Source organism: Agelaius phoeniceus, chromosome 5 (assembly GCF_051311805.1).
Source record: "Agelaius phoeniceus isolate bAgePho1 chromosome 5, bAgePho1.hap1, whole genome shotgun sequence".
In the NCBI taxonomy this organism is placed as follows: Eukaryota; Metazoa; Chordata; class Aves; order Passeriformes; family Icteridae; genus Agelaius; species Agelaius phoeniceus.
The window spans coordinates 296145-308302 of record NC_135269.1 but is presented as its reverse complement, the minus strand read 5'-3'; the positions used below and the strand labels follow the sequence as shown (position 1 = coordinate 308302).

The 12158-nt window shown below is 45.0% G+C and overlaps 1 protein-coding gene across 27 annotated transcripts in view; it reads left to right on the top strand.

Annotated features, from left to right (window-relative positions):
• The window catches only part of C2CD5 (C2 calcium dependent domain containing 5), a 54580-nt gene extending 50349 nt beyond the window's left edge, over positions 1-4231 (top strand). For all 27 annotated transcript variants that reach the window (XM_054631040.2, XM_054631039.2, XM_077178062.1 and 24 more), the window contains 3 exons: positions 476-666; positions 1968-2114; positions 2790-4231. In XM_054631040.2, the coding sequence (XP_054487015.1) occupies positions 476-666; positions 1968-2114; positions 2790-2921 (470 nt within the window). In that variant the 3' untranslated portion in view covers positions 2922-4231. The remainder of the gene's footprint in view (positions 1-475; positions 667-1967; positions 2115-2789) is intronic.
• The last annotated feature ends 7927 nt before the right edge of the window (positions 4232-12158 follow it).

Here is a 12158-nt window from a genome sequence, read left to right as displayed (position 1 = left end):
TCACTAAATTAGCAAGTGGTGAGTTGGTTTTCAGTAGTTCTTTGGCCACAGGTCTGACTATCTTGCTTAAATTAGCAGAGATTAATACCTGTTTTAATGGAAAATGCTGCACTGGGGAAACACAACAACTTTCACACTTCCTATAATTTGTTCTTCCAGCAGAATACATGTTTGAAAATGTTGGCACTTTTTCCTTTACCTTCACATTATAACTGATGGTTGTGTGTGCAGCTGCTCGCCTCAATGTTTTCCTTTCGCAGGAATGCCACTCTTTCAATAAATGCCATTCCAGCTTCTTGTCTCCTTTTGCATGCTTTGCATGATGATTTCCTTTCTCACGTATGTGGCTGAGCATCACAGGCAGCTGAATGTTGTCACCAAGCTATTTGGAAAACCATAAAGAGGAGTTTTTGTGTTTTGAGGAACGCTGGTGGATCTTGATAGTTATTTTCTGCTGTTTTTTCCCATTTTTCAGCTACTTCCCTTGAAAAAGCAAGTCCATTGGCTGAGGGGTACCTGAGGCACCGTTCTGTCCCGTCGGGCACCAATTCCACTGTCTCAGTTGTTAAGATGACTCCTCTTTCCTTCCTCCCTGGGGCGAAAATAACCAAGTACCTTGGGATAATCAACATGTTTTTTATTCGAGAAACCACTTCTTTGCGCGAGGTGAGCTGCGTGGCAGGGATGTCTTTTGTGCCAGGGAACAATTTCTGGTCATTTGCAAGAATCAGAGGTTGGAGTTGAGGTGTGGCACAGCCAGGGAGTAGAGTTGGTGTCACCTGGGGGAAGGTGCTGAGTGCAGAACCAATTCCTTTGTGCTGCTCTTGTCACAGAGCACATGAAGCCATTTTCTGTTTGGCACCGTTAGGAAGGGGTTAGTTAACAATTGCCACTGCTGTTGATTTGGATAGAACACTAAACCAGTGAGTTCTTAAACAGAACTCTGTGGAAAAAATGTGTCTTTGACCAGCAGTGGTAGAAGTTGGGATCATTTGAACCCAAATTAAATGCTAAAGAAAAAAAATAAGTCATCTGTTCTTCTCTCGTTTAGCAAGCTCAGTGAGGAAGGTTCACAGTGTATTTGGTTAATTCTTTGGTTAATATAACATTGCCCATATCATAGATAATGTTATGCTGATTTTTAACATTACATTCTGTACATTCTCTGTAACCAAACTTTGTGTCTTGAGCATCAAAAATTCCACCATGAGTCTGTGACCATGCAACCAGCTTAGAGGTGAGGTTCAAACCCTGAGCTCCATTCTGCATTGGGAAAACAGACAATCCTCTGATCATGTCAAAATGCAAGCCACGTTCCTTTTAATTTTCCTGTCCTTTTGGGAAGTAGCTGTATCTTTGCTTTTGGCCACAGAAGGAGAGTCTACCTCTTGCCTGGCTTGTCAGTGCTGAAGAGTTTGCTAGTTTTTCCTAATTACAAATTGCTGAAATTACAGAGCAGATGTTAATAAAAATGATCAGTCTTCCTGAAAATAGGCTGTGAACTCTCTAGAGAGACTTGGATCAGACAAATGTTTTGTTGAGATCTTGCAAGTTACTTTTAACCTCCCCTTTTAACTTGAGAAATCCATATGTGAAAAGGACAATCCATGTGTGAGAAATCCATGTGTGTTTTCAAAAGGATGTCAGAGCAGGAAAATGGTCACAGGACATTGCTGGACTAAGTGCAGATTCTGTAGGTACAAATTCCGTAGCTGAAGAGCTTTGGTACCTGTGACAGCAGATCCCAACAAGGATTCATTCCATCTTGTCCTGTCACCCCAGGCCCCTGTGAATGGTCTCTCTCCATCTGATTTGTGACTGTGACCCTTCAAACACAAATGGCTTTTAAGTTCTCCACACCATGTGGGATTCACTGGGCTTTTCAGCTGATAGATATGTAAGAGAAGTACTCAGCATCTTGTAGCCAGACCCAATGCCATAGGTGATGTGTCTTTTTTCCATTCTAGGAGGGTGGTGTCAGTGGGTTCCTGCACGCTTTCATTGCTGAAGTGTTTGCCATGGTGAGGGCCCACGTTGCAGCCTTGGGAGGGAATGCAGTTGTGTCATACATAATGAAGCAGTGTGTTTTCATGGAGAACCCAAACAAAAACCAGGTACTTTGGGGTGTGAAGTGACAAATGGTGTTGTGGTTACTATGATACAAATATGCATTTTATGTCTTAAAAAACCAGCAGTGCTGTAAAGCTAGAGCTGCACAACATTTCATGATATCTTGGATTATGTTTGAAGAATCCAAGAGTGTTCTTGTATTTACACAAAATTATGAGGATGTTTCATAAATATCCAGATAAATGAAAGAACCAAGCTTGCTAGAATAAGTAAATTGCAGGAGACAGTTGCACAGTAGTGCAGAACTTACTTGGTATTTCTGATGTTGCCGTGTAGGATTTCCATCCTAACTCCATGTAAAAGTACCTGGAGTTGCTGATGCAAAATGCTCCATTTTGTACATAAAGGGACAAACCTTGATTTGTGAAGACAATAGCAGAATATTTAGTAAATTAAGTATGTTCAAAACAGTAGGGAAAGCAGGTACAGATATGCAGGTATTTCACTGCGGTGGTCTCCAGGGATCCATCTGCGTGTTTGGTAGCACACAAGGGAGCATATAGGAAAGAAAGTGGCACGGGTTTCCTCAGCAGTAAATTGTAGTAATTTGTCCTTCTCCAGACAGGCCCCTGTTGGTTTTTCTGTGCAGCTGTAGTTGGCAGCTATGAGCAAGCAGAGAATCTGTGTTGGTGTGGTGACGGGGCACTGTCCTTTTGCAGGCCCAGTGTCTGATCAATGTCAGTGGGGACGCTGTCATCTTTGTCCGCGAGTCGGAGCTGGAGGTGCTGCCCGCGCCGCCTCCTGCGGCTGCGGCCCAGCCCGCGGGCTCTGCTGGGGACGTCACCACGTGAGGGCACAGCGCCTGCCCTGCTCTCTGCTCCTCAGAGGCTCACTGCACATGGGGCAGTCTTCAGGTGTGCATCTTCAAAGTCAGTGTCTCTCCATGGATTCACAGCCAAACTCCAGGACAATCACTCTTCTTTTGTTGTCGTGTGACTGAGGTAAGTCAGCAGGAGCTGGCAGCTGAGCCCTGGTTCTTCATTACTGTTCCTGGCCTCTGTGAAACCAGGCAGCAGCTGAAGCACTCACAGGACAGCATGCATTACAATAGCAGCCATCTCATGGAACTGTGGAAGGAAGGAAGGAAGGGAAAATTCTGTTCCATTTTTGAGCTGTTTGGGGGGACCATGCTAAGTTGTCATTCAGAACCATTTCTGAGTGTGAGTGTTGTCTGTCTGTCTGTCTCAGGTCAGGGTGGGAGGGAGGTGCCTGAGAAGTCTGGGTTGGAAAGCTTTGATGAAGAAGGGAGACATTTGTGTGCAGGCCAAGGAAACATGGGCTGGACTCTGAAATTCCTTTACATCATGGAGTGTGGAGAGAAAAAGCAGTACCAAAAAGTTCCAGTTTGAATTTTGCTCATTTGAAAGTATTTTTTCTTAATTTGTTGTTGTTTTTATATTTGGGAGCTGGGGGGTGTTGTTTCTTTAATTGTTTTTTAAAAGGTGCCAGACCACAATGCTGTGATCCTGGGCATCCCTGTGGTGGGACAAAATACTCCCTGACCACAACAAAGAGTTCCAGGGTGTGTCTGGTGCTAACACAAGATGTTCACTTCAGTATTGACAAAGCAGGCCTTTTTCTTATTTAAGACTTTGGGAAAGAATTGTCCTGAGGTTGATTTTTCTAAGGCAGGATCTGTTTCAAGGATGACATAAACAGTCCCCCAAAAATGAGTTGTGCAGAGGTTATCCTGCAGCCTCCTTCCTGTTTGAATGCCTGGCTAATTGGAGATTGATTTGTGTGTGTGACACTGGTTCCACTGGGGTCTTTTTGTTCTTTTCCAGTGCTGTGGCTGGGAAATAAGGGTACTGCAAAGACAGGAAATTTGTCATTTCCAGTAAAAGTCTGAAAGGTGATGATACTCTATTGTAAAAAAAAAAACCCAAAAAAACCCACAACAAAAAACCTTTGATTTGAAGATGCATTCTTGCTTAATTCTGACAACATTGTACATGGAACTTGAACAAAGATGTAAACTTGAATGTAAATATTCTGTTTAGAGTTGAAATTAAGCAATGGCATGATTATTTGTTAAAACTAATTATTTCATTGTAAATGCGCATGAAAATCATTCTTGCACAATAAATATCTTTATAAAATTCACTGTCTAAATGTATGTGCTTGAGGTAAGTGTGTTAGCTGGATGTACTAAAGGTGTCCCAACCCCATTCCTCTCAGAGGAATCTTTTCTGTACAGCATGTTACAGCCTGGGCTGAGAATTGTGTCCTGGGCTGCAAAGAGAGCCTACAGGAAAGGTGGAGAGAAACTATTCCCAAGGGCCTGGGGTGAAGGACAGGGGGAATGGCTTCACACTGACAGGGAGGGGGTTGGGAATGCGACATTGGGCAGGAATTCCTCCCTGGGAGGGTGGCAGGCCCTGGCACAGGTGCCCAGAGCAGCTGTGGCTGCCCCTGCATCCCTGGGAGGGTTTGAGTGAGGCTGGATGGAGCTGACAGCAGCCTGGGACAGGGGATGGGGTCCACTCCCAACATGCACCCAACAACCTCCTCGGTACCTCCCCTCTCCTCCCCACAGAGGAACTTCTAAAGCTGCTCCAACCCAACCCATGCTGTGATCCTGTAATTCTGATATGTTGGGCGTTAATTATCCTTTGTATTTGAAGTGTGTGAATTTGGCCCTTTCCAGAACACATCATGACACAGTTAAATCATCTTGCTAAATCCTGTAGCCCTTGCAGCCAAAGCTGCCATTAATTAATTTGCCTGTAAATAGCTGCAGTTCTTGATTGTTTTGCAAGGCAAATCTTGTTTCCCTTTGAAGCTAGTGGCAGAATGGGAGTAACTTCAAAAGGTCTTGGAGTGGCACAAAAAGTTGTGTGCAGCATGAGTATTCAGCATGAAATATCTGCAGTGGCACACTCTGTAGTAGCTGGTTTTGATTATTTCCCTTCTGAGGGGTGGTGGTTGCTTCTATGGAAGTATCAATGCCATCTTTTCATTTCCAGCTGTGTAAATGTCACAGCTTCCTCTAGTGGGTTTCTGTAGACACAGAGGAGCTTTCTTATCTAGAAATTTTAATTCTTCTCCAATTATTATTCCAGAAGTGACAGACACAGGTTTTAACATGCAGAGTCACAAAGTTGTCACTTGTACTTTGTTTTTCAGTTGTGCAACTGACAAAGGAAAAATCCCAATCTCCACCACATGGACATTGCTTTTTACAGTCACCTGTCCTACCAATAAACTGACATTATCTTAATAATGTAATTAGAGTGGCATCGAATTCAATGAAGCTGTTGTTGACTTCCTTGGAAGAAGGGTTTGTTATGATTTGTCTGAACTCATCATAGACTTTAGACTTTAAAAAATGCAAGCAGGCCCCTCTGAAATAAAAGGGGTCTGTGCCCCAGCAATTAAATCAGAGTCCAGACTAAATGGGAATGTGAAAATAGCCTGGACAGAAATCTGCTCAGATCCCAGCACAAGCAATAATTCCAATTTCACCTGGTTGCTTTTAACTGATATTCTGCAGTAAAACAGCTCCATTGTCTCATAGAACTGAATGGAGCACAAAGTCCAGAGTTTCTGCGATTACAAAGGTGTGTGGGACAAGCAGCTGATCTCTCAAGCTCCCTGGCTGTACTTTAGGGCCAAATCTGACAGGAAATGATGTGAGACTTCTCAAAGCAGTTGCCCAGGCCATGAGAAAGCCTGACACTGGAGCTGAGAGTGACTAATGGCTTGGGTGGGTTAAGCAGGGATCTGTTTGAAAACAAACAGCCGCTCTGGGGAGAGTCCAACAGTGCTCCATTAATTTCCTTGCAGCTCCTTCTGTTGCACAGCCAGCCGGCTCCAAATGCCTCCTGCACGGTGGGTGAGGGTGTGGATCCTGCCAGGGAGACCCCGGGCTGCCCTGGGAGCCCCAGGGAGGCTCTGGGGCAGAACTGAGAGCACAGTGCCAGCCTAGCGCAGGAAACAGCAGTGCAGAAACACAGCACCACAGGGACCTTCTGAGGGAGCAGGAGCTGCCTTCCTGTGGGGCTGGAACACACAAACACTCGGGTGCAGGTAAAAAGGACATTGCAGGTGCAAGTAAAAGGATATTGCAGCTGGGCAAATACAAAAGGTGTGTGGGTTTAGTGCCTTGTTTGGTTAGAAGTTTGTTCAGGATGAACAGCGGCACAGTTCTGCAAGAGCTTTGAGGAAATCAGAATAAATATTTTAGGAGAAAGGTAAAAGATGGTGCTTAAAAAGGAAAAGAGTTTGGGTGTTGTTCTTCCTTTATGCAGTCCTTGCCCATGGAGTACCACAGGGAGCAGTTTTTCCCTCTGTCTGCCCAGGTTCCATCTGGGACAGGGCTACCAGAGGGATGGGGCACTCTGGCTCTCAGCTGCTGGCTGGCCTTAAACCACAGCACTGTCTGATGATGCTGCTGGAGAGGGGAAAATGCACACTCCGATGACAACCACAGATATTTTTGGCTGGCTAGACACAGATTTAATTCATATGATTTGCTTGAATGGTATAATTATGATATTAATTTTCATCATGTTTCCTAAATACAAATGCAAGCACAGAAACAGAAAACTGAATTGGCAGCCAATGAAATGCAGTTAACACACAGGAAATATCTCAGACTAAAGTAATTTGCAGATTATGAGAATAGGTGGGAGTGAGGCAGCAAGAGCAAAGGAAAATATGATCTATGGAGATGACAAGAAATCAAATTAAATTTTACTTCTATGCATTTCACCAGCTATGCTTACTTTTCCCATAAGAAAATCCCATATTGTATTAGACCTGACTACCTTAATGACAGGGAATTCAAATATTTTTTGACTGTTCTCTGGCATCATGTCCAAAACAATTCTTCAGTTGCTAAAATGAGGGGACTGAAGGCACCTGAAGCTTCAGAACAGTCAGAACTAGTGAAAAAAATGCAGTCATGCAAAGAATAGAGGGATGTATGGCTGGAAACCAGGGCACAGAACTGGAGACACTGGGAATCAAACTGGTCGGACACAGAGGTAACACAGAAGCCAATGAAACAGTGAGTGGCTGATAATCATGGTAAATATGTTACTATTGGAATATTTAAACTTATGTTTGGGTTAATTTCTATGCTGTGAGAAAATGGAGTTAAGTGAATTAGGACACTGCTGTACAGTGCTCAAGTGCTCTTAACAATCAGGGGAAAGAAAATCTTAACAGACACACTGGAAATCAGCTTAACCTCTAAATGCTCCCCATTTTTTTTTCCACCTTGTGACAAATTCCCTGTGAAATCAGGTAATACACTTGGTTGAACTTGGTCTAAAAGATCCTTCTTTATTGGAAGGGATGATGGGTAGTTAGCTCTGAAATGTCTTGCTGAATTTCTCTAGGTTTAATATGATCTTCCTATCATCCTTCCTTCCTAGTTTTGTAATAGTGTTTTAGAGCTACTGAATCATTTGAGTTGTATTTAACCCCTCTGGAACTCTGACACCTTGAGGGCATTTCATGTTGAATAACCACAAAATGAATCACTGGAATGAGGCGTGGAATATTTTGAGCTGATCACCCAAAAATTTGGAGACACTATTTGGACACACACTGACTGAAAACCCAAGGGGATCTGCTCCTGCAATCTGTGTCATGCAGGAAAAAAAACCAGGTTTTGAATTAATGTAGGTGGCACCCAAGGCAGAGCAGCACAGGCTGTAGCTAAATCCTGGGGCTGAAATTTTGCCTGACTAGCCCTGATCCCTGCTCCAAACCCAGCAATCATAAATCCTCTGATCCCAGAGACAGAACACCCTCTGTTCCATCAGTTCTGGGCTGATGAAAAGCATCACTCGCAGAGTGACCGGGCTGTCCTTCCACATTCACCTCCTGCTCAGCCTCCATGAACAAACTTATCCTTGTGAAGCTGCAACCAGATGCCAGCAAAGCTCCCAGATTTCCAGCTGAGGAGTTATCTGCTTATTCAACATCTGCAGTTTGGAAAATCTGTGCAAGGAAAAGAAAAGCAAGGTGTTCGATGTTTGTAATCACGGTAAGGGCAGAACAGAGCACACTGTTTGTTCCAGTAATGCTCCCACAGCAGCAGAGTTTCTCTGTGCTCCAGGTCTCAGCTGTGGGAAGTATTTTGACAGCTCCATCCGCAGTGTGGAACCTCCACGTGGGCAGAGCTGTGTTTTCTTGTTGCTGCTGAGGAGAGCCTTCCCAGCTTGCCACAAATCCCAGGCATGTGAGCCCATGTTCCTGCTGGAACACCTCCTGACACTGTCACTCGCCTCCAGGGGAGGGAAGCTGATCCACGCTGGGGCTGGGCGCTGTCACCCTCTGGGAATGCTCCTCTGCCCCTGGTGGGACACAGTGCCAGCTCCAGCCTCCTGTCCCAGAGCCGTGGCACAGCTGGCACCAGAGCCTCCCTCACCCCTGGCACTGCCCAGCCCTGGGGTGTGGGCCCTGAGCTGCCCTCTCCAGGCACTGCCCACACCTGGCAGCAGCAGCTGTGCCCTGACCCAGCCTGGGGATCCACCCGTGATGTCTGCATTTCCACTTCCCCTCTGAGGACAGGCATGGATATCTCTTTCTGGAGCTTTCTTTCCCCTCAATTTGTGATTACAGTGACTAAAGCAATAACTTTTACCACAATTTACAGCTTTCTCATGTCCTGACAGGAAGGGGCTCAGTGGTTTCTTGTAGTTTGGTTGAGTGGCCTACATTCCAAAGCTGTTTCAAAGCACTGCATGGCACCTCACTATGCTTTTCCCCCAGCATTTCTTTTCATGTCTGTTTGAATCTTCAAGTCTGCAAAAGTCACCATGCTATGCAAGTAAGGACTTTATTCTAATAATTGATTTTTGAATGGCACTCAGTAATGTGTTACCTCAATTCAGACTGGTTATTTTACACAGCAATGTATATTTTGATCCCTCCAGTTTAGCAGAAATCATGGTAATGATGGTAGATTACACCAGCTACCAGGTGACTGATTATTTGCACATCAAAGATTTTGTTCTTTGCTCAATTGCTGATACACTGGCAATTTTCTGTCACCCTTTCAGAAGGTTATTCTTTGTGCAACACTGCTAAAATACTGTAATCTTATGATGCCATATTCCCCACAAAGTGACTAGGCAGTTTGAAAAGTGTGCTGAGTCTCCAAATAAAAGGCCTTTGTTGGTATTTATGTTATCTCTCAGGCTCTCTCCCACCAGCTGGCTGAACTAATGACTTGTGAAGCCTCCTGTCCTGCCTGACACGCCTGGCAGTGTGACATTCTGTGAGACAAAGCTATCCATCTCCTGGCTCTCTTCTCAAGAGAGAAAACTGTTATTTCCCTGCCCTTCAAATGGTTTACAGGACTAATCTCAAAACAGAGGCAAAGCACAGCCCCTCAGATCTTTCCAAAGGGACTCACATTTGAGTAAGTACCTTGAGAAAAATAAGAATGACGAAGCTCCACAGCTGAAGATGCCTGTGTGCCTGCAGTCCATGGTGGGATCACAGTATCTGACAGCTGGGAAAGAGCTGCTGTGGTCTGGGATGCAAAGTGTGGCTCAAGTTCAGCAGAGGAATGTGCAGGGGTCCCTGGTCCTGCTTTCCTGGGGTTTTTAGCCGTGGTGTGTGTGTGTGTGCAGCAACTGCAAATCCCTGTGGGAGGCTGCTTTCCCTTGGAAGCCACACTCAGGCCCAGGGTGCTTCCCTCTTCCTTCCCTTGCAGTTTTGTCACCCAGCATGAAAAACAATACTCAGCTGTTTCCAGTTTCATCTCAATTTCATTCAGGTTTCAGTTGTCCTTTGATGGACAATTCCTGTGTCGAGCCTTGCTTCCATCTTAATTATATTTGTGAAGAGACAGAATACATTTTCACTATTGTTTGCCCATTTACCAAACTCTAAATTTTCTGCCTGGGCCCCAATGAAGTGATGCTGCTTAAATTTGGAGGCCATAAAAAAAATCATGATGATCTTGAAGCACTTCACTAAGTGTCAGAACTAATAATCATTTGTGATAAAAGGGAAGATACAGCAACAACATTTAACAAGCTTTTTCCTCTCCTCTGCTTTTCTTCCACCCACTTCATCCTGTTCTAGAGGGATTACTTATTGTGAGACCAAATTTGTAATGTCCCCCTCTACATCAGACACAACCTTCTCACAGAGAGGATGCTTAACCAACACTGAGTGATGAATGATGGCTTCCTGACAGCAACTGCTCAAACTGAAACCTCAGCAAATGCCAGACATGAGGTCAGGATCTGTCTGAGCTCCCAAGGAAAAGGAACTGCACTTACAAGGGAAGAGCCTGTGTGCTCCAGAAATGTGTTTGTATCTCTGGGCCTGTGGGTGTGCATGTTCCATGTGCCTTTTATGTGCATTTTATTGCCTTCACAAATTGTGCATTGCACAGTAGGACCTTCCAGCCACAATCTTTGGCATGTCAGTTCTAATACACAAAGTCATAGAAAAGTTTGGGCTGGCAGAGCCTAAAGGATCATCCAGTTCCACTGTCCCAGGGCGCTCAGAGCCCCATCCAGCCTGGCCTGGAACTCCCAGGGATCCAGAGGCAGCCACAGCTGCTCTGGAACCCTGTGGCAGGGCCTGCCCACCCTCACAGGAAGGATTTCTTCTGTAAATCCAACCTAATTCTCCCCCTGTTTGAGTCTGAACCCATTCCCCCCTTTCCCACCACTACAGTTCCTAATGAAAGTCCCTCTCCACTTCCTCTTCAGCCTTTTCAGATGCAGGAAGGCTGCCATGAGGCCTTCATGCAACCTTCTGTTCTCTAGGCTGAAGAGAACTGAGCTGGTACTACCCCAGCAAGTCCCTTACCCTTCTGAGGAGCTGTTTCTGTGACTGATCTCATTAACTGCAGCACAGCTCACTCTGTTAGCAGTGAGCACAAACCCATGGAGCTGCACAGGCAGGAATTGCACCCAGAATTTCCCTGCACTTGCTTGTCTTCACCTTACTGGTGCTCCTGCCCACCCACATCTTACATGGGCATTTTCACCTGCATTAAAACTCGCTGAAGAGGCATCCTGAAGCCAGAGCTGTAGAACAGAAGGCTGGGGTTTATGCCTTACTTCAATAATGTACAGCAGTGATGGAAAGGTTGTAAAAATTGCCTGTGTAGAAACACATAAAAATCCATTTTCTGAGAAAGCCTTCTTTCCATGCAGAACCAAAAAGCAAAGCACCTGTGGCTAATGCCTTGACACATTCCTTGTCATTACTCCTGCATGTTTTCACTCATTCTTGTTCCACCTTTTAACCAGCCAGCACCACTGTTGGCATAAAAAGATGCTTTGAAAGTCCTTTCAATGCTGCTCGCAGAAGAGGTTCTGAGTCTTAGAGAATGAGCTCTGTCTTTCATCAGTAAGTGTTTTCACTCATTTTGTGCTTCACTCTTGTGCATTCTGGCTCCTGTGTGCAGCTGGAAGGGTGACTGCAGATGTTGTCACAGCAATGGTACTGTCACAGCACGACAGCTGAGGGGAAAACGTGGCAAAACTGGTGATGTTTTCTCAGAGAACTGGTACAACTGGTACAAGCCAGGTAAAAACTGATTAGCTTCTGGACACCAGGACTTGGCAAGAATTAATTTGATATTGTAGTTACAATTCTCCCCTTTGACAGGATTATATAAACTGTCTGTCAGATTAGGGGCTTGAAATGCTTTATCAGTGAGAACATACATTCATGGGTTCTTTCAACAGAGCTGCAGAGTCACTTCTGATAGGGAGAGGCATAGTGGGAATCTGCCAACAGGGCAGCTGTGCATCCCTTCATACAGTTCAGTGTTTGTGCTGTTCTTACAGAGGGAGATTGGGATGCCAGTTTCAGATCTGTGTGAGCAGAAGGAATCCAGAGAAATCAGCCTGTTCACAGGTGACACCACCCCAAAGCTGGCCTACAATGATAGTTCAGGCAGTGATGATTTCTGAACCTTTTTGTGTTGTACATTGGGTCAAAAAGAACCGTACCAGAGGAGCACTGGTTATTTGTGGCAGTGGGGAACAAGGGCTGGGGTTCCACAGAGTGCTTACTTTGCTTTCAGCTTCGTTTTCCCT